Source organism: Haliotis cracherodii, unplaced genomic scaffold, assembly GCF_022045235.1.
Source record: "Haliotis cracherodii isolate W230 unplaced genomic scaffold, xgHalCrac1.p SCAF_3, whole genome shotgun sequence".
In the NCBI taxonomy this organism is placed as follows: Eukaryota; Metazoa; Mollusca; class Gastropoda; order Lepetellida; family Haliotidae; genus Haliotis; species Haliotis cracherodii.
In genome coordinates, this window is record NW_027266286.1 from 26,455,764 (window position 1) to 26,482,952 (window position 27,189).

At 41.3% G+C, this 27,189-nt stretch overlaps 1 protein-coding gene across 2 annotated transcripts in view; it reads left to right on the forward strand.

The window, feature by feature from the left end:
• Nucleotides 1-27,189, forward strand: part of LOC139475122 (rho GTPase-activating protein 20-like) — a 247,204-nt gene that overhangs the window by 8,384 nt on the left and 211,631 nt on the right. Inside the window, exons 1-2 of one of the 2 annotated variants that reach the window (XM_071258376.1) lie at nt 9,231-9,297; nt 24,157-24,435. In XM_071258376.1, the coding sequence (XP_071114477.1) occupies nt 24,172-24,435 (264 nt within the window). In that variant the 5' untranslated portion in view covers nt 9,231-9,297; nt 24,157-24,171. Of the gene's footprint in view, nt 1-9,230; nt 9,298-24,156; nt 24,436-27,189 lie in introns of those variants that run through there. The other variant, XM_071258375.1, reaches the window with a different exon arrangement.

Here is a 27,189-nt window from a genome sequence, read left to right on the forward strand (position 1 = left end):
TGTTTAATGATAGATATAAACCTAGACGAAGCATCCAAAAAACATAATTCTTAATGCAGGTTATTTGAAACGATATCTCACATCTTGGATTAAACACTGACGTTCCTTTGATGTCAGGGTTCTTGACAAATGTGATCGGAATTTCAAATATAGATTGTTCACAACTGTGTGTTTTTCGGGACGTTACATGGATAAAGCTTCATGGTCTGTTGTCTACATTCGCTCTGCTAGAGTTAAAAGTCAGAAATTATCTGTATTCGGTTTCGCTTGTTAAAAGTAAAGTAAGGTACATACTTTGATCGTGCTGGGGTGCTGTTCTCCGTCCTATTTTTTCTGTATAACTGCTGCAATGACAACGTGAGTGTTAATGATGCGGAACGTTTTACATGGAGATAAAGGCGGGTTATTAATACAGCTGGATATTTCTAGTAGTTTGAGTGATATTGTTTGCCTTGATATCATTTATATGGATTTTGGAAAGTGAGATTTACAGATCATCCTGTTCTTTGAAGTCCTAAAATGAGAAACATCCCCTAACGTCCTTATAATGTAGTGTATCTATATTGAAGTGACTGAGACAGTGAGTATTTTAAATGATGTGGGAGGACAGTTTGAGGACAGTCTCAGACGTTTACCACCCGAGTACGGGTATGGTGCTGACAAACCTGGAAACATAATCAGGGCGAACCAGGATTCGAACCCATGTTTCTGTCGCGCCTATGGTAGGCAACCCAGCAAACTGGGCCTGTCTGTGTCTCCGAAACTGTTGATGACGACGTTGTCAAGTCATGGCACGGATTCGCCAATCTGAATCATAAACATTCTGTTGTCTTTAAGACAGCTTGTGTCTGATATCAAGGTCAAATACGAAACACAACGTCAAAGCTTGAGAAATATTCATACTCATATCTCGCATGCAATGAAACAGGATGTAACACAATTTGGGGACAAGTTCATAAAACCTAACACTTATATCTTTTTATTAAACAAATTGTAGAATCCGCCCTGAACAAAGGTCGAGGTCACCTAAAGGAAACATCTAATTCAAAGACATTTTATATGAAGTTAGGGTGCACGGGTGGCACCGTCATCTAAGGCGACGCGATTCGCTGTGCAGAGTTGCGGCCCTTGGGCATGCCAGAAACCTATGATTGTGGGTTCGAATCCCGGTTCGCCCCAATTGTGTTACTAGGTTTGTCAGCACCATACCCGTGCTCCTGGGTTTCACCGAAGTGGTAAACGTCTGAGACCTGAATCACTTCGGGCTTTCCTCCCACATTAAGCTGACAAGCCGCGATATAACTGGAATACTGTTAAAAGCGGTGTTTAAACCCAACTCACTCACTATATGAAGTTATTGGAGGAAGTGAACAAATCAAGGGTGGAAGCTCAAACTAATAGACGTATCCTTGTATTCTTAGCAGATCCCAAACCAAGATCCGAAATGAAATGTCACTTGTACAGTGAGGAATGAGGGTAAATCCCCCATTTGATACCTCGTCAATTCCTGTGCTCCAGATACTACTCAAAGCCATTAGGTATTTACTCACACCTAATCATTCGCGTTTGGTATTTATATTGTTCTTTGCGTATTCAATATATGTTCACCCTGGGTCCTGTCAATTGGGTACTTGTAGTCTGAAATCAATGGCCACGGTAGGCATTTGCTTCTGTTCAAGAGCTGTGTCATCTGTTGCATGAGTTCAAAGCAGTCAGGCAATTAGCTGTGCGCTTTTTGAATTATTTAATGCAGTCGAGATGTGATGTTTGCATTCGATCAGTAAAAAGGATCTGTAGGGATATACACTAAAATATTCTCGCCCATGGGCCAAACCTTTTTCTCACCCATGGGCGAAATATTTCAATATCGCTATAAAATCGTTGAATTAAGTTAAAATGAGTTAAATATTGTGTCATGATACTTGAATGAATACATTTAATGTATTTGCGAAACAAAAACATGAGTTTTAAGTAAAGGAACATATTCTCGCCCATGGGCCACACTTCGCCCAGTGTAAATATATATAGTGTAAATATTGAGTTTTTGAACAATATTTTTTTCATTTTTTCTTCCTTGGTATGTTCCCATGAAAACAGCATGTTTAATTTTTGAAATACCTTTGACCGAGACTGGGCAAAAACAGTAGAGTTTCTGGACTTTTGTGTTTCCAGAATTAAAATGGGACGTGTTACTTACTCAAGCTGAAAACTACCCACATTGGTGTTACACTGCTGTATTTTTTAAATATTTATTGAGTCATGGTAAATGTTATATCAATGCTATTCCAAATTGTTATACACCAACCTGTAGAGAATATAAAACGTCAACGCCAGAGACTAACCAGTCTCAATTATTCGACGAAACAGATACCACGAGACGTATAAGGTAAAACAGTGGTGAAAATTATATGAATGGATCCGTGAAAATAAGTGATGACACCAGGTGTTCGCGAAAAGGGCAAGCATGTCTGCTCTAATGGTAGCTTTGATATGTTTAAAATATCAACCTGGTAAAAAAGTCAACCATACATATTCTTTATTAAGGTATTAACTTCAATATGTTTTGCAACGCACACAATTTGCAGAGGAAAGTATATGTTTGTTTGAGCCCTAAGTTTTAATGTCTCCGCCCTAAGATTTCTTTTGCAGTGTAACGCAGCATACTTGATAAGTAGCGTCCATAGCAACAAGAGCGAGACATGGAATTGCATTCACTTTCCGAGGTTTATAAGATCAGATCAATCTGACACGAAAGATCTGTTACTAAGACTATCATTGTGTTTATCTTAGTAGGTTGGTAGAGGGGATTACAATGGCCATAGCACTAAGATCAGAAGGATATTTGTTGAAAATATTGCTGTGGTTTTTGTTGGTTTGGTTTTAGAAAGGGGCTGATATTGAGCTTGGTGTACATGGTGACTCTTCAGGTGCACGACGCAAACTTGACTGTTGCAATGAGACGAATGAACACGTATAGGTTTCTTTCAAAAGCATTGCCCCAACTTCCTGAATGGACTAGCGACAACTTTGGATGATTCATTACCAGTGCCCAATTCAACAAAGCGATCTTAGCGGTAAGACAATCGTAACTCCCATACTTTAACATATGTTTACGACAATCGTAGCTGATGTCGCTTTGTGAAACGGGCCCAAGGCTCCATTCAACAAAGCGATCTTAGCGCTAAGACTGTCGTAACTCCCATACTTTAACATATGTTTACGACAATCGTAGCTAAAGTCGCTTTGTGAAACGGGCCCCAAGGCTCCATTCAACAAAGCGATCTTAGCGCTAAGACTGTCGTAACTCCCATACTTTAACATAGGTTTGCGACAATCGTAGCTAAAGTCGCTTTGTGAAACGGGACCCTAGGCTCCATTCAGCAAAGCTATTTTAGCGCTAAGACTGACGTAAGTCTATAAGTATGGGAGTTACGATCGTCTCAGCGCTACGATTGTCGCCAGTCTGTGTTACAGTATGGGAGTCTTGGCGTTGTGAACGCTTTGTTGAACGGGCCCAAGAGCTTTTCAATTTGATGTCACAACTAATCATAATTGCTGCATATAATTTTTAATGTTTTCTTATATGTCTGGGTCGCTCGAGAAGCTCGCCTGCAATTGTCATTCAGACAGTGTTCAGACCCCTGGAAAGTTTTACAGCATCGTCTAGATCTATAACGAAAGTCTTACATATGTGCATGGGTGAAGTGAGTCTGTGACAGCCTATTCATTCTCATCAGTTATCAATGAATATGAGTGAGACAAGATATTATCGTGATTCATATTTTTGAGAAATATGTGTCCGGCATAATAAAGTATAGATAATTTATGATGAACCTCAGGCCATGTTCATACACCATCCCATCAGATGCCACAAGGTCCTGAATTAAACCAAATCGGTGACATTTTTTCCATCTAAATTCTTTAAAAAAATGTAGCAGTAATTGCTCAAATAATTCATTTGAAGCATTATCAATGGTTGTATTGGCGTGGATATGGTTTACAGCATCTTCTAGCATCCTGATGCCGTCCCTTTCACAAAACTGCTTCACTCTCTCTTTAAGTCGTTCCACGTGAACGCTCCCTAACCGCCGTGGCCGTCACCGACGGTACCAGAGCGTGGATGATGACAGGGACCCACTAACCATGGCTAACTACCTCAAAGACGCCGCAGAGCGAGGCAATCTGGAGATCAGGTGTATTTAGTCCACACAACAGACAAAAATCAACAACATGCGATACTAGGGAGGCAGTGCTTGACATAGAAACCAGCTCAAGTAGGCTCGGTTGTGTGTTTGGCCTCCCCGTGAGCATGCTGCAACAATCGGCCTACCAAGACCTGGCCTCCGGAAATCTCGTTTGAAGATGTATACAATCGGCGTGTGTATGTGGACAATGTTAACAGACACCGTGGCACCCCAGGCGTGACATTTGATTTGTGGATGACATTTTTATAAACATATCAAGCATGGACATAACACGATGTACTCCTTGTGAGTGTCGCCTTCCTTTCCTCTTCTCGCTTGGTCGAATATGGTTGTCTCGAATACAAGGTTATTTCGAAGTTTTCCAAGGGTTCATCTATAAGTACGCGCTGCTGGAGCGTGATTCCCTTCCTTGCTCGAATACGGTTATCTCGAATATAATCTTATCTCCAGGGCTGAACTACTCAGTACATACTGCTAGCGTGGGATTCATGGTGGTAGGTCAAATATGTATATGGTTATCTCGAATACAAATTTATTTCCAGATTATGAGAAAGATGTTCATAAGCTACGAACTCCAGCGCCTCTTGCAGAATCTAAAAAGGGTAGTTTGTCAGTATTCCTGACGTACGTAATATCAATCACAACATCTAATCTGACAGTTAGATTCATCAAGGAGTGTCACCTCCTGCCAGAGGAGATCAAAAATGGTACAGTCTATAGATGGATAACTATGGTGTGGATCTAGGATCCTTGCATAGCTAAGGGGAATAACTCTGCACAGCGATTTACGGCGCATTAGACTCCCCAGTCTTCTCAATAGCTGAAAACAAAACAAAACAAACCCAACAGGTCTGCCTTGTGGCATATCGTCTCATTCCTACCACAAAGTGTAACCGATATCAACAGAATGCTATCCCTAGCGGCAAACCAACTCACTCAAGAAGGGCTACCAGTAATCGTTTACGCCATAGAAAAAGCTGACATTCAAATATATGCGTGGAATTCGGTTTTCAGTTGATTCTGTGGCCCCTGTCGACCTAGCGTGCTCAACAAAGGTGTATCTATACCACACTAATCATGACGTATTCGGAGCCTTAATGGGAGTTCGCAAAGGGTCAATTGCAATGATCAATACTACATTCCAGGTACCGAGATTCGGGTGTATAATTATATCGTTGTTGGTAGTAACGGTAAAAGGGTATATTTGATATTTGTATTATAAGCAACAGATGTGGTGTTATTCCTTGTGCAGGAGATTCTTATTGCAATATACAGATCCATAACTTCACTGTGAAAATATTAAGTGTAACGTGTATCCTCTAATAACATGGACTTTTGTCATAGCATAGGACATATTCTCTCACCAAGTCAGTACCATAACATTTGTCCAGGCGCTGCCGTGTCTTTCATTGCTTTGTTTATTTATTGTTACAGTGTTACAATACATGTCCGTTTATCTAACAATAACAAATATTGGTGTAGCTATCTTTCATATCGATACCCTAGATCAGTCTGGCGTTTGTTTTGTGGAACACCTTTTTCATGTCATGCTGGTACGAGTGTGTTGTTTCGGTTTGTGTGCACTAATACATATAATTAGGCTCCAGGGAGCGATTTGGTGGGGCAGTGGTTCATGTGTTGTTACGTATAAGACCCGGTTCGATCCCCATTGGAGTTCAATCTAGTCCATGATTTGGTTGGTTGGTTGGTTTGTTGTTTAACGCCGCACTCAGCAATATTCCAGCTATATGACGGCGGTCTGTAAATAATCGAGTCTCGACCAAACAATCCAGTGATTAATGTCATGAGCATCGATCCACGCAATTGGGATCGATGTCATGCATCAACCAAGTCAGCGAGCTTGACCACCCGATCCCGTTAGTCGCCTTTTACGACAAGCATAGTTACCTTTTACGGCAAGCATGGGTTGCTGAAGACCTATTCTACCCCGGAATCTTCGATCACAGGCACACGAGGGCATTTTTTCGCACAGGCCAGCACGTTCTCTCCGATCAAAAGATCAACATCTACCAGTGGTATCAAAACATATCGCAAAAGGTCATTTCAACATGCTGGCCCAGTGCCATGAAACAATCTGTCACAAGAAATCCGAGAAGCAGAAAATCGGAGCGACTTTAAAAAGACGCTCAAGACCTGTCTCTTCAAGGGGGCCTTTGACTAGATCAATCATGGTCTCAGTGCATTTGAGCAGTGGTTGATTGGAAAATGCGCTATACAAATTCCTTATCTAATTTCATTTTGTGAGTCATACATTTATTTACATAGACATTGAAGTGATCGTGTTGCTTGGGTGTAGTTTAGAACCGATGACAATGTATCAAGCAAAACAGAAATCAATTAACCATACCATGTGTAAAATCGATGATTCGATTATTCCGTTAAAAAATAGGTTCCAGCGCCCACGTTTCTTTTATGATCCAACTGACATAATTGAAAACAATATGTGACCTGCCTGATCTGTGTGACTCGTTGCTCATGCTATCAACCACTGGTTTGTCTGATCCAGACTCGAACACGAACAGGCCGCAGTGAGAATAAAATTGCCGACTGTGACGTACATATAAAATATTGACACGAAAATAACCACTATTTTCACCCCTCGCACGATGTAGCGTTGTGTGTGTTAAACCCAACTGTGTAACTAAATCATCTTAACTTATAGAAAACCAGACTGAGTTTAAAATATTGACATTGACAGCAATGCATACATACCCACGAATATACAACTAGAAACTCATATATATTATATATAACTTGTCACTACGCATGTATCAAATGACTCGCAGCGCCCGAGGACATTGGACACGGTGGGGCGGCAGATTTCAAAGGCGCCCCGTTTTGCTTTGCAGAGAAGCGTCCCTTACATATGCCAGAAACCTAGGATTATGGGTTAGAGACCCAGACACGCCCTGATTATGTTTCATACCTGTGTTCACCAAAGAGGTGAACGTCTATGACTTGCGTCACTTCGGGCTTTCCTCCCACATCAAGCTGACACGCCGTGAAAGAACGTGAATGCTTTCAAAGTTGCGTTGTACCGAATTCACTCGTTGAATGAAGAATGCGGGGATGTGAATGTGTAAATGTTGTCGATGTTTGAATTCAACCATATCGACACAAGATACCGTTCATCGGGATGTTAACAATTTCGACAATGCCTGATTTGTATGAGAGGATATTGAAACAAACACGCTATCGATTTATGCTAAATGTTTGTTTTTCAATTTACAAATGTAGCAAAAATATTATAATGATTCAAATTAATTCATTGTGTTCAGTTAAGTACGGATGGATAGTATTTGAATTATGTATATGAGAACTCTGGTTAATCACTTGTTAAAATTGTCACCACTATTTTGCCTTTGGCCCAATGAAATCTGTTTCGGCGGATAATCGAGACTGGTTAATTCTGTGTGTTGACGTATTATATTTAGCTTGCGTAATTCATTATTCAAACTGCAAAATCAAGATATATCACGGCTGGGTTTACATACATGGACTGCACACAGTGTACCCATGTTGGAATCGAACCCGCATCTTCAATGTGACGAGTCAACGTGTTCACCATGAACCGCCCCATCTCCGTTGTGTAGTGTAAACGTGACGTCTACCACAGGGGGCATATATGCCTGAATAATATACAATTCTGACAAAATATGACAAATAGGGCTATTTTATATGTTTACCGTGGGCGTAATCAATGTCTTCTCCGATAAAACCTCGTGTCAAGCAGGCACTTCTATTCTGGCCGGTTCAACTGCCCTCTGGCTGTGGTCGCATTTAGTCGACATGCTCATATTAACTGTGACATGTGATCTTTTGTTGGTCGGAAAAAAATATACGCGAAGTTGGTTACATGTGGCACACTGGGCAAAAGGGGGGCTCACTAGGTGAAGACCCTTTCTGGTCTGTTTTGTATTAACAAAAGCAGCGCCTGGCACGTTTTGAAAATAGGTTGATTAGTGTGGAATTGTCCGTCAATACAGTTGAACCATTTTTCTTGATGCGGATTTTAGTGGTTGACGCTTGAGATTCAACTTTTGGGCCAGATTGGATTTGGGTGGGTTATGGTGGATTTATATATTATTTATTTATCTATTATATATTTTATTTTATTTTATTAAATATTACTTTATTTATTTTATTTTACTTTACTTTACTTTACTTTACTTTACTTTACTTTACTCTACTCTACTCTACTCTACTCTACTCTACTCTACTCTACTCTACTCTACTCTACTCTACTCTACTCTACTCTACTCTACTCTACTCTACTTTACTTTACTTTACTTTACTTTACTTTACTTTACTTTACTTTACTTTACTTTATTGTAGTATGGTTGTGTGTGTCATGAACATCACCGCCGGCCTATGTACAAACTACTTCATAAGGTTCATCCTACACATCAGCATCTGTACCAGTCGGGCAGTCTCCGTGGCGTAGAGGGTAGAGCGTCTGCCTGGAGAGCGGACGGTCGGGGTTCGATCCCCGGGCGAGTCATATCAAGAAATGGTACTTGTTTTTAGCCTTCCTCAGGATTAAGGGGACAAAACAGGGTCGGCGCTTAGTCAGCGTGTCTCAGTGGATAAGCACTATAAAATCGGCATTTGATGGACTAGTACAAACCCCAAATCGCACGCCACTATACTCCCTTCCACCTCAGCTAAACTCACCTCACCTCGATAAAAATAATAAAAAATTTTTTAATTAATTGACGACGAAATGGTTCACGGTTCGAATCAGGGGTAAAGATTTATTCAACAAGATAGTTACCGCATGTGATAAGTAAAACGGATTTGGTGTGTGATGGAGCGAGGATAAGTTGGATCTTCATGGAAAGGATTTCTCGGCCCGGTTCCAGCAAGCGGTTTTAACGCTACGGCTGCTGGACACTGTCTATACTCTATCATTGCCCAGCGATAGTCGAGTGCGGAACGAGCGGGCGTAGAGGGTGAGGAGAGTGTTTGTGTCACTGTAACAGCGGAGCGCTGTGGATACGAGGATGGTGTTGGAGGTTGTGGACTTGTGTGTCGAGAGGGAAGGCGATTGGTTGTGGGAATAAGATCCAAGGTGAGTGAGGCAATGTGGAGTTACATCACAGTCGACAGGTGTAAACTGAGTTCTCTGATGGAGTTTATGCGGTGATATTGCTCATGAATACCTGTAGCGGGATATGACACAGATGCTGCTGTGATATGGTAAGTGCTGAGCTTATGCGACATAGTTGATACTGTCACATGGTATAGTTGCTGTGGTGTGGTGTATGGTAAAGTTGCTGTGGTGTATTGTATAGTTGTTGTGCTGAGGTGTATAGTATATTTGCCGTGCTGTGGTGTATGGTATATTTGTTGTGTATGGTATAGTTGCTGTGGTGTGTGGTATAGTTGCTGTGGTGTGTGGTATAGTTGCTGTGGTGTGTGGTATAGTTTCTGTGGCGTATGGTATAGTTGCTGTGGTGTATTGTATAGTTGCTGTGATGTGTGGAATAGTTGCTGTGGTGTGTGGTATAGTTGCTGTGGTGTGTGGTATAGTTTCTGTGGCGTATGGTATAGTTGCTGTGGTGTATTGTATAGTTGCTGTGATGTGTGGAATAGTTGTTGTGGTGTGTGGTATACTTGATGTGGTGTGTGGTATAGTTGCTGTGGTGTGTGGTATAGTTGCTGTGGTGTGTGGTATAGTTGCTATGGTGTAAGGTATAGTTGCTGTGGTGTGTGGTATAGTTGCTGTGGCGTATGGCATAGTTGCTGTGGTGTGTGGCATAGTTGCTGTGGTGTGGTATAGTTGCTGTGGTGTATGGTATAGTTGCTGTGGTGTGTGGTATACTTGATGTGGTGTGTTGTATAGTTGCCGTGGTGTATGGTATAGTTGTTGTGGTGTGTGGTATAGTTGCCGTGGTGTGTGGTATAGTTGCTGTGGTGTATGGTATAGTTGCTGTGGTGTGTGGTATAGTTATCGTGGCTTACGGTATAGTTGCTGTGGCGTGTGGTATGATGTAGTCCTTTGTGATATGGTATAGCCCTTGCTGTGATATGGTATAGTCCTTACTGTGATATAGTATAGTCCTTAGGGTTATATAGTTTAGTCCATGCGGTGATATGGTATAGTCCATGCTGTGATGTGATATAGTCCTGGCGATATGATGTCATATTATTGCCGCGGTAATGAGCGATAATGTGTAGTTCATGTGATAATTGATAGCTGATGCGGTGACATGGTATAGTGGATGCCGTTATAAAACAGTTGTTGCTGTGATATGGTATAGTTGATGCCGTTATATAACAGTTATTGCTGTGATATGGTATAGTTGATGCCGTTATATAACAGTTGTTGCTGTGATATGGTATAGTTGATGCCGTTATATAACAGTTGTTGCTGTGATATGGTATAGTTGATGCCGTTATATAACAGTTGATGCTGTGATATGGTATAGTTGATGCCGTTATATAACAGTTGATGCTGTGACAACGTCGCGGGGAACAGCGCCACCTGGAAGAAAACGGTCAAGTTGTATGTGAAGGGATGGAAATATGGGCATCTGCGAGAAACTATTATCATGGCAAAGATTAACCTTTGGGCGAGGTGGTGGGCTGGCTTTTGTAAAGTCATCTATTTGTCTAACTACAATACAACAAGCCAACTATGGCCGTCATGGTATTTGGGGCTATCTGATAACATCAGAAAGGACACGCCATGGACAGACGGCAAAGACCTGATCTCAGGGATCAACTGTTGGCCATTGTCAGTGTACGCGCATTGCCCTTGTCCAAATGACCAATGTCCATCTATGATTGTATTGAGGTGGGTTCTGGCGAGACTGTCACTGTCATTTAAACTATGCGAACACTGATGCGGTTCGATGCTATTGAATTTAGAAGTGAACGCATGCATGTCATTTAATTTTGCGGGTCCCCCTATCTTGGATCCTCACTATTCCAGGCGCTTTAGAATTAAGGTGTTCGTTCTTACAAAGTGTTAAGTATGAGAAAGATATTGGCAATTGTCGTCATCAAAGGGATAGGTCCCCAGTACCTGATTTTTATCATCGGTCGTTGGTCGCCTGGCCAAGACTCGTCCATACAAGGAACGCCGAGAAGCTGCAATGTTTATGACCGCGTCGTTAAACAATATTCACTCTTCTTTTCCTACGTTTTATAATGTTAATGTTAGGTACGTGATAAAACGTTGTTGCTGGTTGCTAGAACGGGTTACTCCGAAATTTCAACTTCGGGTTGAGAAAATAACTACAACAAATGCGGAAACCGATCCGAAATTATTGCATGAAAAATAATTTAAAAAATATTTATGGGTCATTCAGTGATGAGATACAGGAAAATATTTTGTCAGTGGCCGAATCGTAATTCAGAGAAATCATTTAATGGTCACCTGTCTTTATTGTTTATTCATTTCGCACTGTAGGCCGCTGGCCCATTGTACATGTAGATAGTCAGATCCATAATGGACATTAAAGAGCTTCTAATATTAATGTCATGGAACAATATACTAGTGTATAATGAAAGGTTTTTCATGGTTTCAACAAGACATGATGACCACAATATGTTAAAGTTATGTAATGTAGGATGGACATAATATTTTCCCGGAATATATTTACGTCTAAGATTTTTATATGTTTTACAAATTAACAGAAAAAAATATTCGTTTTTGATAAGACCAGTGTTACAGAGGTCTCAAACTCTTTGGTCTTTAGGACATTGTGATATCAATCTCATTAAAATCAGATCTTAGTTCTCGCTACCGCTATGTGATATGTACCCACTTCAATACGGAGTGTATGAGAACTACCACGGTAGCGGGAAAGCGTAGTAAGACATATATCAATATTGATATTTAGAAGATACCAGAATTTAATTTTAATAAAGAATAGGTATGCATTTTAGAACTACTAGCAATACCTGGATGCCATTCTTGTTTATGAATATATTTTAATCGTGATACAAATACAAATCACCTGTCATTTAACTACCTCACGCCTGGAGGGAAGTAGATTAACATTCATATGAGTTGACAAACATGTTCATTTTAATTCGCATACGACAGATGTGCATAATTAATAATTAATATTAATTATTTACAGCAGCATGACTCGGAACACGTCACTGAATAAGTGTATCTCTGTATAAGGTATCTCATTTGTCAACCTGCTGACGCTGTGATAACACCATGGATATATATAAACGATAAACGTAGAGGTCACGGCCTGGTTCGCTCTGTAAAAATAAAATGTGATTTGTATGTGACACGGTTAACGATCCATCTATCTTCTCTTTTTGTTGTGACTTAGGTTGTTCCGAAAAATGTAATCCGGTCCGGACAAAAAACGGAAAGAAAATATTGCTCAGCCTTCAGTTAAAACAGGAAAATGACAGATATTTACTTCTGGTTATGCATAAAGTGAAACATAAGTCATTGCCTTTTTAGGGCTTTTGTTTTATAAGTTACAAATGCATAAATTTGTCTCATATCCTTTACCAACACAACACGCATGCACCATTACCATACTTCAGTGTGAGGACCCGCGAAGATCCGGGTTAGGATAGATCTTCAGCTGCCCATGCTTGTCGTAAGAGGCGACTTGGTTGATGCAAGTCATCGTATCCTCATTGCGTAGATCGATGCCCAAGCCTTCAAGCAGAATACCGGACCCAATGTGACACGATCCTTCAACCAAAATACCCACCCTCCGATCAACTGGTATACACACATTTAGTGTCCCCCCCCCCCCCCCCCCCCCCCCCAACCCCACCCACCCCACAGACAGACACACACATACAGACGCAGACACAGATACACACACAGACAGACACAAACACAGACAGATACACACACACAAATACACACACAGACAGACACAGACCACACAACACACAATTACACAGACACACACACAGTAACAGACACACACACACATATATATACACAGACACACACACAGTAACAGACACACCACACACAAGTACACAGACAAACACATATACACAGACACACACACAGACACAACACTCAGATACACAGACATAGACATAGACACACCAAGACACACAACACACAGATACAGAGACAGAGAGAGAGACATAAACACACACAGACATACACATACACACACACACACACAACAAACATATACACATACACACACACACACACACACACAACAAACATATACACACAGATTGACATTGACACACACAGACATAGACACACACACACACACACACACACACACACACACACACACACTTCTTTCGTTACAAACATATGGTTCTCATGTCCCACTTCACATCCCCACCCCACCTCCTCATCAGCGACAAACACGAGGTGACCCCACCCGTTTCCTACCACCCAATCCCCGTCCTCCTCTTCACCCACTTCTGACAAATAGAATATAATCTATTCTATATCCCGGTGTAGTGTTTCCTGTCGGCCTTTTTCCTGCTAGGCTCCGTGTAATAACGTCATACCTTACCACCCCTTCCGGGTAGACGCGAGCCATCAAACACACCAGTTTATCTAGCATGTTTGATGAATAGACACTCATCACCCAGTGATAGTAAGCGGCATATCAGCAAGTTTAGCTACGACTCACGTTACACTGCCGTGCACGGTGATACAGACTCGGATGTATAGGGCGTGACGTGCAGCTATACCTGATGATCTATCTATGTGGTCTGTCAACACAGGATGTCACAGCAGAGAGAACATAACTTGAGAGCTTCATTTACTCATTTACTTCTGTAAGTTATTACATATAACTGTATCTTATATCATATTGTTTTATAATATTTCCCTCTATCACATTTTCTTTCTTTTTCACGGACACCTGGCGTCATAACTGACTTTCAGTGATCCATTCTTATAATTGGCGCCGCTATTCTGCCTTTTACGACCAATGGAGTCTTGTTTCGGAGAAATTGAGACAGGTTATTCTCTGGCCTTGACGTTTTATATTTGAACCCCTATCGGTGTTGTTGAAAATAAAAGAATTGATTTTTAGTTGTCTGTCTAGTGAATCTAACAAAAACACCACGTTACAACAATTGTCTTCAAAGGGCAAAAAATGTTGTGTTCGAGGTTTTCGTGACACATTTTTATCATAACATAAACCTGTTTCTTGAAGCGGATTTCTAACAAGGACGTTTGGAGTAGGCTCTTCCTGGTTCATGGTCTTCCGTATGGTTTTACCCCGAAATTCGTAAAATCGGCGTCTTCGCACATTTATGATTTATTTGTACAAGACAGGTATCGTGGGTATGTCTTTTATGTATCAAATAATAGAATCATCTATGAAGATAGAGCCCTGAGACCAGCCGTTTTGCATCATTCCACAACCTGCAACACCGTCATGCTCACATTGTTTTCATCTAAATTATTAAACAATGTATTCAGAGATGGCTAAGAAAGTAGCATATTCAAAGGTCAACCATTGTCACATTCTGTAGATGTTTGGAAGGTCAACCATTGTCACATTCTGTAGATGTTTGGAAGGTCAACCATTGTCACATTTTGTAGATGTTTGGAAGGTCAACCATTGTCATATTCTGTAGATGTTTGGAGGATCCACCATTGTCACATTCTGTAGATGTTTGGAGGATCCATCATTGTCACATTCTGTAGATGTCCGGAGGATCCATCATTGTCCCATTCTGTAGATGTTTGGAAGGTCAACCATTGTCACATTCTGTAGATGTTTGGAGGATCCATCATTGTCCCATTCTGTAGATGTTTGGAGGATCCATCATTGTCACATTCTGTAGATGTTTGGGAGGTCAACCATTGTCATATTATGTAGATGTTTGGAGGATCCACCATTGTCACATTCTGTAGATGTTTGGAGGATCCATCATTGTCACATTCTGTAGATGTCCGGAGGATCCATCATTGTCCCATTCTGTAGATGTTTGGAAGGTCAACCATTGTCACATTCTGTAGATGTTTGGAGGATCCATCATTGTCCCATTCTGTAGATGTTTGGGAGGTCAACCATTGTCCCATTCTGTAGATGTTTGGGAGGTCAACCATTGTCACATTCTGTAGATGTTTGGAGGATCCATCATTGTCACATTCTGTAGATGTTTGGAGGATCCATCATTGTCACATTCTGTAGTTGTTTGGAAGGTCAACCATTGTCACATTCTGTAGATGTTTGAAAGGTCAACCATTGTCACATTCTGTAGATGTTTGGAGGATCCATCATTGTCACATTCTGTAGATGTTTGGGAGGTCAACCATTGTCACATTCTGTAGATGTTTGGAAGGTCAACCATTGTCACATTCTGTAAATGTTTGAAAGATCCATCATTGTCACCTTCTGTAGATGTTTTGAAGATCCATCATTGTCACATTCTGTAGATGTGTGGAAACTGGACTTTTAAAGTCAGTTTACTCTCATGCGTCGAGAAGATGATCCATCACTTGTTATCTTGGACTTAAATCAAAATCATGTATTATCACTTATGTAATCACGCACTTTCTGCACCCTGTTCCTTCTAAAACGACATTTTGGGTCAAATAATTGCTTATTTATAATAACTAGAACATATAGATACAATCAGCGTCTAGTATTTCGTTTGCAGTTGGTATTGTTATGCATATCCAAAACATGACAGTGTTGAAAAACAAATATGTCATATTTGACTTTGAAATAATATCATCTGTTTCGTATTTGGATAGCCGTCGTATCGATATGCAGTAAAAAAATAAAATATTTATTGATATATAAAGGGAATGATGAATTATGTAAGCACGACTTACTTCCTCGTCGTAGATGATAGGTGTCGACATAAATCGCTAAGGTAAACATGCGAGTATTTATACTACTCCCCAAGCAACCAATGGCTGAATTAAGTTAGCAAAGTTCCAGTCGATTAATAAACATATACAAGTAAGTCTAACACCCCAAAATCAATATCTCCACAATACTTCGCACAAAACTCTTCACAAAAGCCGTGTGAAAAGTCAAGCGATGTGTGTTATTGTATACAGTAATGAATTATTCACGATAACGTCCTCTTGAGACGGGTACTAATGAATTAGCCACAGTTGAAAGCTCCTCGAACGCTCAGGTGGGAAACTTACGACAGTACTAGAAGGTTGTAAGCTTGATGAAAGTCTTAGGAAAGGTCTAACGTAAACCACTTCGGGTCAGAGCTATCTTGAACTTATACAACCCACTTCAAACCATACCCTGCCACCGGAGGCATCAACGCACTACCACATCAGGCCTACTTCAATACGAGAGAGTGGAATCTATGAGTCCGTCACTCAACTAGATCTAATTTATAATACAAACCGAATTGTACTGTTGACCCGTACTCCTACCATTGCTTTAGCTGGGGTGTGAGGTGGGAGAATGAATGGCACACTCAGCCTCGGTACGCGATGCTGGCTTTCATTATTGACTACCAACTGAGGGTGCACCGAGGACCCCTCCGTCAGCGTGCCCGGGGGTAGTGGAACCGGTAACTAACGCTATGGAGCACCATCACTGGGGTAAATTCTCTCATATTTTGGAGGTAAGATTACATCCGTGCTTTTCTTCCTGATTTTCCATCTCGGTGCTCTTCGGGAAATTGATATGGTGGTAGATTAATATCATTCATGTTTGTCAAAGGCTTGAAAGTTCACTAAGTATATAATTTATTATGATTAAGTTGACGTTGATATTTCTTTATTCTGGTCATTTTCTTTTACATTTCTTGCCGATGGAGTATGATTTTCAATTCAACTGATTTTGTACTGAATTAATTGAAACGTGTCTGCTTTATTCTTATTTAAATAAGTTTGTCGTTGAAGTATATCTCTTATGTCACATTGTAAAATAAATTAAAGACTTCAAAATGTATGCCGTTCATAAACATCCCGAAAAAGAAAGTATACGCTTGAAATTTAGATTTGACCAAACATTTCAAACGTCATCAAAACGATACTAGGATGAAAACAGTTGTCATAATACCACAAACTTAAGATCTAAAACACACATATGATACCAAACTCAATTGCATCACCATCGAATAACCAAACATGGGCGTATACTTTCTTTTCCCCGCCTTTTAGTTCAAAAGCGAGTAAATAAATACCATACGAAATAAACTAATGTTAACAAACAGTGGGGTGTAACATGTACTAAGTATCTGTTCTATAAAAAAAACATACAATCCATAAACTTTTTTGTTACAATTCATCAAACAGCTTAAGAAAGGTCTTTCAGAGAAATCAACCTTCCTATATATGTATAAAATTCTGGTCACAACCACCCTATAATTTACGGCAAGCGTGTCTGTTGTTAAGAGGGAACTATTATATATGTTTATAACCCACACCTGTATAAACCACATATTCACTCATGGCAAAAATATGTTATTAACCGATTCAGCGATGTGGAGGGTTATAACTCATTTCATGGACCCATACACTGGGTTAATTCTATATAGCGTCTGACATAAAGCGAATTAGGGGTAATATTGGCGAAGCGGTCTGTTATATTTTACACCTGACCTGGTTCTATTGAGTGACTGTACGAGAATATATTGAAATGGGGTGCTTTTTGTAATACGAAAGAGATGGAGTCTTACTTATTCTGATCAGTTCAGGAGTTACTACACGATGGAGAAAGCCATCAACCCATGCTTGTCGTAAGAGGCGACTGTGCTTGTCGTAAGAGGCGACTGAGGCGACTGTGCTTGCCGTAAGAGGCGACTGTGCTTGCTGTAAGAGGCGACTGTGCTTGTCGTAAGAGGCGACTGTGCTTGCCGTAAGAGGCGACTGTGTTTGTCGTTAGAGGCGACTGTGCTTGTCGTACGAAGCGACTGTGCTTGCCGTAAGAGGAGACTGTGCTTGTCTTTAGAGGCGACTGTGCTTGTCGTAAGAGGCGACTGTGCTTGCCGTAAGAGGCGACTGTGCTTGTCGGAAGAGGCGACTGTGCTTGTCGGAAGAGGCGACTGTGCTTGTCGTAAGAAGCGACTGTGTTTGTCGTAAGAGGCGACTGTGCTTGTCGTAAAAGGCGACTATGCTTGTCGTAAAAGGTGACTAACGGGATCGGGTGGTCGGACTCGCTGACTTGGTTCATGCATGTCATCTCGTCCCAACTGCCTAGATCGATGTTCTTGATGTAAATCACTGGATTGTCTGTGCCAGACTCGATTATTTACAGACCGCTGTAATAAAGCTGGTACGAGTATATCGTGCGACGTTTAAAAACAAACAAACAATCAAACAAAAACAGAATTGAGAAAACCGAATATAAAATAGTTTTACTGTATCCCCTTCAGGGATTTTTCTGAATATGTGTACACATTGTTTGATAGATAGTTGTTTTTCTACAGGTTAAGGTTTAGTGTAAAATGGATGGGAGAGTGTGCCGAAATCGGATTGATTGACACTTTGTTTAAGACATTTCGAAAGCCCGGAAATTGTTTGGACATTTGACAGTGTATGAATACTTTTCTTGATCATTAACATTTCCAAATGTGAAAAAAAATGACATTTGGAATGGCGACATATTGCTTTCATTTTATGTTGCGTTTATTTATAATTACTAGAAAAACGTCTATTTCGATTTTTGCCGGATTCAGACGTACGCGTTATGTGAACATATAGCGTCATTTCAGTCCAAAGTACGTCATATTTGCCCCCGATGTGTTGTAGTGCGCGTTGAAAGCGAGTTCTGTGTTCGTGATTTCAGATTTGTGCTGGTGTTATTAGGAACCGTCGAATTCACGCTAGTCCGCAAGCCCGAGACTACTAAATTATGCTGCGGACAAGTAAAATCCCAACAGTACTCCTCATTAACTAGTGTATTTGAGGGCTATAATTCTGAACCAGATCTCAATGTTTCAGTTGTGCAAGAAATGATCACAAAATGGAACTGAATTATAACAGAAATGTAAATATAGTAAATATATGTGACCAGTAAAATAAGGTTGACACTACTCTGGACTAGCCTGGACTAGTCTTTAAAAACTTCTAAAGTTGTATTTAGTAAATGATACATAGACATTTTTACATTTTAAACTTTTGACTTACACTATAGAATTTACAGACATCGAACGAAGGATACTCAATAACTCACACGACCTGTGAAGATCCGGGGTAGAATAGATCTTCAGCAATCCACGCTTGACGTAAAAGACGACTATGCTTGTCGTAAGAGGGACTAACGGGATTGGGTGGTCAGGCTCGCTGACTTGGTTGATGCATGTCATCGTATCCCAATTGCGTGGATCGATGCTCTTGATGTTGCTATCTATAAAGAGTGATTGTTGTGTCGGTGCAATGAATCGTGGAACGGTGATCGGGATGCGTGCAAAAAAAGTTAGTTCTTCTAAAGACTTGAACTGTTGAACCAGAACAAGATCCATTCAAACAGCATGTCAGTCAGACGGGATCCAATACCGTTCTTCAGACTGCCTCAACAACGTCAGACATGCAAAAGGTTACATAACTGAAGTTGTTCGATAAGATTCTATATGTTATCTTAACTGGGATCGATATACAATGCAGATAAGCGGGACCAGTTAGAAACAAGACCCAGTGAGAAGCAGAACTTGAAGCAGCCGCCGGGAAAGTGTCATACAATCTGAGAAATACTATACCTACCATTGCTAAACTAAGAGCCCATATGTTAAACACTATTAGATTGACGGGGGCGTTGAGTTCACTGCTGCACGTATAGTTAGCGCTTGAATGTACCATGGTATGACTGCCTCAAATCAAGCGAGCCATCAATTATCCATTACGTGGCTAAACTGTCAGTTTTCACGATTTTAATTGTCCACCTCATCGCCTTTGGTGTCCGATTTCCACTAAAATCAACCCCTCCGCAATCGCCCGAGACCTGGCGTCAATCGGTGCCTCAGACAAGCGTCTCGGACGATACGTCATTGAACGTGTTACACGAAGCACACGCAATCGTGTTTTGAGGTTACTATCACATCGGAACTGATGTTTAATGTTAGAATAAGGGGCTATTGAAAAGTGAGTCACTTTTAAGTTTGAATTACAAGTGAAGTCGCTTAGCCTATTTCTTACTGGCCGCTGTCTGACCGCTCTTCATGGTTATGCAAGACGGGGTTTAGAAGCAGCTGCTCGCTAATCCTAGCCGTATTCGGCAGACGACGGTGATCTGATAGTCTGCTCCACCGGTCGTCTGCTTCAATGGTTATTGAAGAAGCCGGGAATTAAATTTGTGGTTAACAGTTATCTACTTAAACTGCCACCTAGCGGTGAAGTATCTGTTGAGCGTCGCTGAGAATTATTCAGTTAGCTCAAGGAGGCAAGGGAACGAGCAAGGGATTTATTCTAATTGGATTGAATTAAAGAGGGATTGAAGATTGCAGGAAGAGGTATACAAGACGGAAGTCAATATATAATGAGGTAAAATAACTATTGTTGGATTGTGAGGGAGAGAGTATGGGTTTTCGCCGCTTTTTGCAATTTTCCAGCAATATCACGGCAGGGGACACCAGAATGTACCCAAACATTGTACCCACTTGAGGAATCGAACCCGGGACTTTGGCGTCTCGAACGAACGCTTTAACCACTAGGCTACCCTACCTCCCGTGATGGATTGTGTGTGCGATGGAGTGAGTTGGGTTTAACATCTTTCATTGTTATCAAGGTGGATAAGAAGGTTGTGGACGTTGTGGACGTTACCTCTTTGGTGGCACGGATATGGCGCTTGCAAAACAGGGATCATAATTTTTATTTATAAGAGTGAATCTGGTATTTAAAACCACGATCTGCAGATCCTGGCACGGATAAGGGACGTAACTCTACTTAGCGGAATGCGGCGTCATAGACCACTGAACCAAATAGTTAGACGGATTTTTTATTATGAATAGCAGGGTAAATGTGATGCTACCAAGATAATGCTGTGAGGCTAACCATTTAGGTGTTTCTACCTACATGCAATTTTGGTTTCCTGTTTGATATTGTTTTGTGGCTTTTTTAAGTGTTTTAGTATAGATAAGTTTTTTTCAACCGTCGCCAATAAGCCCATATATATTCGAAAACAGCGGCCGAGCTGCTTTCAAATTCAAAATGTGAAAAAGGGCATTTTGGATTCATTAATCCATTATTATGTATACGTTGTGGTTCCGGGTTCCGGGTGTGTTTGTGTGTGAATGAACAACGTTTGGTCTTCTATCGTGATATTAGGTGTGTGGTTAAGTGAAACGGGGTGAAAGATCGCGTTCACGATTTTTGCACTTATATAGCAACGTGGATGCACGTCTGCGTGAGTACGGACGAATGCCGATTTTATAGTGCTTGCCCACAGAGATATCATGCCGCAGTTTAACATGGATGCCTCACAAAGACACAGAATACTGACTCCGAGCCGACCAGTCCTTGTTCTATCCCCATAACGACAAGCGCCAGGCAGGGTAACATCAAGTACCATCTTTTGGCATGACGCTGCGGGGATCGAACCTCCGACCTTCCGCCCTCCGTGCAGGAGCTCTATCCACTACACCACGAAAGTGGTGGTTATATTTAGATGGATATTACTTAACAACCAGAAGCACCCACACACTCCTTTCTCTGAATTTTTCAAAGTTTTAATTTCGTAATCACCATGCCGGCATATCATCCTTATGACGACTGGTAACCTATCAATACTGTTCGTAAAACCACACAACCTATATCTGGTTAGTGACACAAGGTCATTCCAATGACACTTAAACAAGGGATAGTGCTGACAAGACAAAGATTGTATATTTCAAACTCTCTGTAAATACTTACTTACTTACCTGTAATCAGTGGTCGTGTTACCTGTACTCATCGAACATGCTCAATGTGCAAACAATTACTTAGCTAGGAATGTCAGGTATTTTCCAAGATAACGATGCAATGTTATTTGTCGTGTTTGGAGATTCGTTTGCCAAACTACCGATTTTAAACACATCCATCGCCAGAACACGGCTTTCTTGTAGTTATACCGTGTGCACGTCCGTCACCACTCACTGCGTAGCACATACTGTAGCAACATGAGCTCCTGATCACAGAGCCACATCTCAAGGTTAATAGTGACTTCCCTGCCAAACTGGTTTGCAATCTCCATCAATTCATGTAAAGGTGCGATGAGGTGAAATGGGGTTTAACGTCGCGTTCAAGATTATTGCACTTATATAGTGACGTGCATGCACATGTGTGCGTGGTGCGTGTGTGTGTGTGTGCGTGTGTGTGTGTGTGTGTGTGTGTGTCTCTGTCTGTCTGTCTGTCTGTCTGTCTGTTTGCGTAGACCAATGCCGGTTTTATAGTGCTGATCCACTGAGATACCATGCCGCAGTTTAACATGGATTCCCCACTCAGACACAGTATACTGTATCCATGCCGACCAGGCAGGGTAACATCAAGTCTTTTAACGTCTTTTGGATCGAACCACCTGCCTTCGCTGTCCGTGCATTCGATCTATCCACTAGACTACGAAGGCAGTCAATTCATTTAAAGGGTCTGTTGGGTAGCCCAGTGGAAAAAGTGTTTGCTCGCTACACCAAAGGCCGATGCTGTCTATCAGCACGTATACAAGGTTTGAAGGCTTGAAGTTATGTAGACAGTGGGTGTCAGACAGGGATACAACCGGTTCCCGATGATATCAGATTGTAAGTATAAACAACTGGCAGATGATATCACTTGCAGGTGTAAATCACCAGACTAAACCCGCGCTAGGATATCGTTAGTCTATGTTAAAGTATGGGAGTAGTCTGGCTCCCACACCCTAGAGAATAAATTAAAAAGGGAATCCAACTTAAGTCTAGAATGATTTAGCAAGTCTAGATTGCCTCAGATAAAAAAAATAAGCATTGTTCTGGGCTCCATTTGAGTGAGTGAGTGAGTGAGTGAGTTGGGTTTAACGCCGCTTTTAACAGTATTCCATTTATATCAGCTTAATGTGGGAGGAAAGCCCGAAGTGATGCAGGTCCCAGACGTTTACCACTTCGGTGAAACCAACGAGCACAGTATGGTGCTGACAAACCTAGAAACATAATCGGGGCGAACAGGGATCTGAAACCACAATCATAGGTTTCTGGCGTGCCCAAGGGACGCAACTCTGCACAGCGAATCGCGGCGCCTTAGACGACTGGGCCACCCGTGCCCCCTCCATTTGGGTTGTACCTTTCGTTTTGAGGATATACTTTTTTTTAAATAAGATAACTTTATTTCTGGGACTAAATGTTAAACTGGTATGGGGGTTACGATCGTCTTAGCGGCAAGACCGCTTTGTGAAACGTGGCCCTTATTGAAAGCCGACAGCGCCATGGTTACATTGTCCCTGGCGGCTTAGATACATGATGTTTATTCGGCTTCAGTTTCGTTTTCTACATCAGGGACATTATTCTGAATATGGTCTCACCGTTGGCCCAGTGGTTTAAGAGACCTCAGATATATGTACAGAGTTGCGTCCCTTAGACTACCAGGATCCGTTGACCGTTTATTCGAATCCCAGATTCGCCTCGATTCCGATGTTTGATCTGTGAGCCTCTTGTTTTCGAGTGAGTGAGTGAGTGAGTTGGGTTTGACACCGCTTTTAACAGTATTCCAGTTATATCACGGCGTGTCAACTTAATGTGGGATACCGGAATTCGAACCCACAATCATAGGTTTCTGGCGTGCCCAAGTGACGCAACTCTGCACAGCGAATCGCGGCGCCTTAGACGACTGGGCCACCCGTGCCCCCTTCGTGGGTTTAAAACAACCCGTCTAAGACCAACATCACTTTGTTGATATACTTCGCCTATACCGGTAATATAAAACTAAATCGACCCACACACTCATAGGGTCCTTTATCAGTTTGTTTATCACAAGAAGAGAAGATTAACGACACCAGTCTATAGAAAACATATATCAACATTTAAGACAAGGAAGGTATGTAAGGTTGTGTCCGTATCTAGCCTGACCTCTGACCTTCTGTTGCAGGATGTGTTGAGTGCAATGAGTGAGGCACGCCTTGAGGAGGGGGCAAAGCGGAAGGGCCGGCGGTGGTCACTGGACACCATCACACCAAGGTTCAACCTCTGGAAGCGGTCGGGCTCGGTTATCGATGGAGGCCTACTGTCCCACCGCAACTCAATCGCCACGCCCGTCACCATCACTGAGGAGGACAAACCGCCCCCGCCGAGGGGTAGGATGAAGAAAGTCCTCCCTCACGGCGACGTGTACGCTGTGCTAGACCTCGTTGACGGCAGACATATCGTGGTAGGTAGAATAATTACATTTGTTAGACAAAAAATATTAAACACATATTTTTTATACAAATTGTGTGAGTGGCGGTGCTTAGTCCTGCGCCATGACTGTGGAATTTATATTCTTTAAGTATTTTCTTTTACTAAAAGCCTAGGCAAGTCTAGACAACCTAACCAAGTTTAGTTTGCTTGATTCCTCGTGAAACAGCAGAAAAGGAAAGGTTCTTTCGAAGAAAAATAATTATTATTATTTTAAAGATTTTTTCTATTGACTAAGTGTTATTCTAGGCGGTGCTGAATGGCAGGACATGCTTACCCTTTTCTCGAACACCTGGTGTCATCACTGATTTTCAATGATAAATTCATGATAATTTTCACCACAGTTTTGAATTTTACGCATAGTGGAATCTGTTTTGTCGGATAACCGGAACAAGTTATTTTCTGGCGTTGACGTTTTACAATTATGTATTTATCGAAACACGTGAAATCGATATCTCACGCGACTGAAATGAAACTTTATGCCCGAACTGCCAGACTGCCCCAGTGACTCATCGTGAAGATCAGTAAGAAAAAACATAACAAATAGAACATTTGTCTTTTCTTATCAAATGACGAGTTTGTCTCATCTCGTGGCCTGATAACGTTGACATTTTCACTCATCGATGTGCCACTCATGAATATATCAATTTGTCAGGTCATTAGATGAGGTAGGCATGTCATTTGACAAGAATATACAAATATCCTCTCTATATTCTTCATGTTGCAGTGATTTGACATGAACGTGTGAAGAAATAGACGATATTCATATTTTCACACAACAGATGTACATGACGTCATCCAGCGATGTCGTCACTTCATTGAAATGTGACGTAATTGTTTCTACAGAGTAACGACATCTGTTGTTATCGCTGTGGTTGCCCATGTTGAGGCTCCTCTTCGTTTCTTGCAAATAACCATATTTATCTCTTCAACTGAATGAAAAAATATATTTTTAAAACATTGAGGAATAATTTATTGCATCATTATTTTATACCTTTATATTCCACGGAAATAACAGGGTCTGTCTCTACAATCTACCATACTAACTGCCCGTTGCTCTCTGTGGTACTTGGTGCCATTACGTCGCTTATGACTATGAGTGCAATAATCTTGAACTTGACCATTTCACCTCAGTGAGCACCAGATTGGTGACGTTGACGTTGTTGCATAGTGTGATGACGTCATTGCATTGTTTGGTGACGTCATTGTGTCTACATACTGGCGATATCAGTTTTTTATTATCTACATGGTCAAGATACAGGTGGTAAGATACTAAATCCCTACGTCACACGTGTGTCGGAACTACTTTTTCATTCATAAAAAATCACGAGACGTCATTCAATCTTAACTACAAGGCAGAACTGAAGGAATGTCATGAAAGTGAACTTTCAAAGTATCTGAGAAAGTCCACTCGTTTCGTAAAAAAGGTATATAGATGAGAACGAGTGTAGTATTCTCTATAAAGCCACTCAGTGGAGTTAATGGCTTTGTATCCGTGACAGATGAGATTACCTCACTTTCAAGTGTATATCAGATCAGTTTATCGTCAGTCAGCAGAGATATGGGACGCACTTAGATGAATTATATAATATCACTGCCAAGTACATGAATATGATAAAAGTACGAAACAAGTCTCGTGATAAACGATGCAGCAGAAACTACGACGGCAGTTTACACTGACGTTGGTGATATGAAGAGATTGATTGGCTGATCAGTTAAAGATCAACGCCGTTTTTTGTGTGTGTTTTTTGTGTTTTTTTGTTCGGATATGTGATGGAACCCAGTCTCCAAGGATGAAGTTAGTCTGAGGGAACATAATTTCAAAAGATTTTATCATCATTCACCGGAACGGGATTGAAACTATGACGTCACAACTTTTCCTGGACCTTGACCTTTTGCCACTCTGACGTCACATTCTATCATAGAGCAAGTGTCAAGTATTGAGTCTTGACCGTCTTTCCAAGTGGTACTTATGACAGCGCTATTTCGCCATTCCTGACAAAACCTTTTACGATTTTCTACTACTTACGTTTGAAAACACAATGATTCTACACTTGCTATATCATTATGATATGAGCCAGAATGAATTTCACAAACTTCTGCATTTATGAATGGTGTTTTATATGTAGCAACCCGCACGTGTTTGTCACTCTTCTCGATACGAAAAGCATGTGCCACTCTGAACTCGATCGGTTACGGAAAGGGGCGAGGTTGGCCGATTGTATCATATCAACAAAAAGTATGGATTCGTAGACATGTATACTCCGCCTTTGCTAGCGACCATTATTTTACGATAGTAAAAGCGGAGCAGTACTTAACTAAAGCTACATGTACGATTTCACAGTCCAGGCCCAGTCGTCTAAGGCGCCGCTATTCGCTGTGCAGAGTTGCGTCCCTTGGCCACGCCAGAAACCTATGACGATTCGAATTCCGGTTCGCTCCGATTTTGTGTCTAGATTTGTCAGCACCATACCCGTGCTCGTGGGTTCCACCGAAGTGGTAAACGCCTGAGACCTCCATCACTTCGGGCTTTCCTCCCACATTAAGTTGACACGCCGTGATATAACTGGAATACTGTTAAAAGCGGCGTTAAACCCAACTTACTCACTCACAGCTACCCACAACACTGCACCAACTCAATATCGTGTGTTAGGCGTCTTACCATTTCGCTCTATGTATATCGACATTAAAGCAGCATGCTTTACGCATGCACATACATATGTACAGT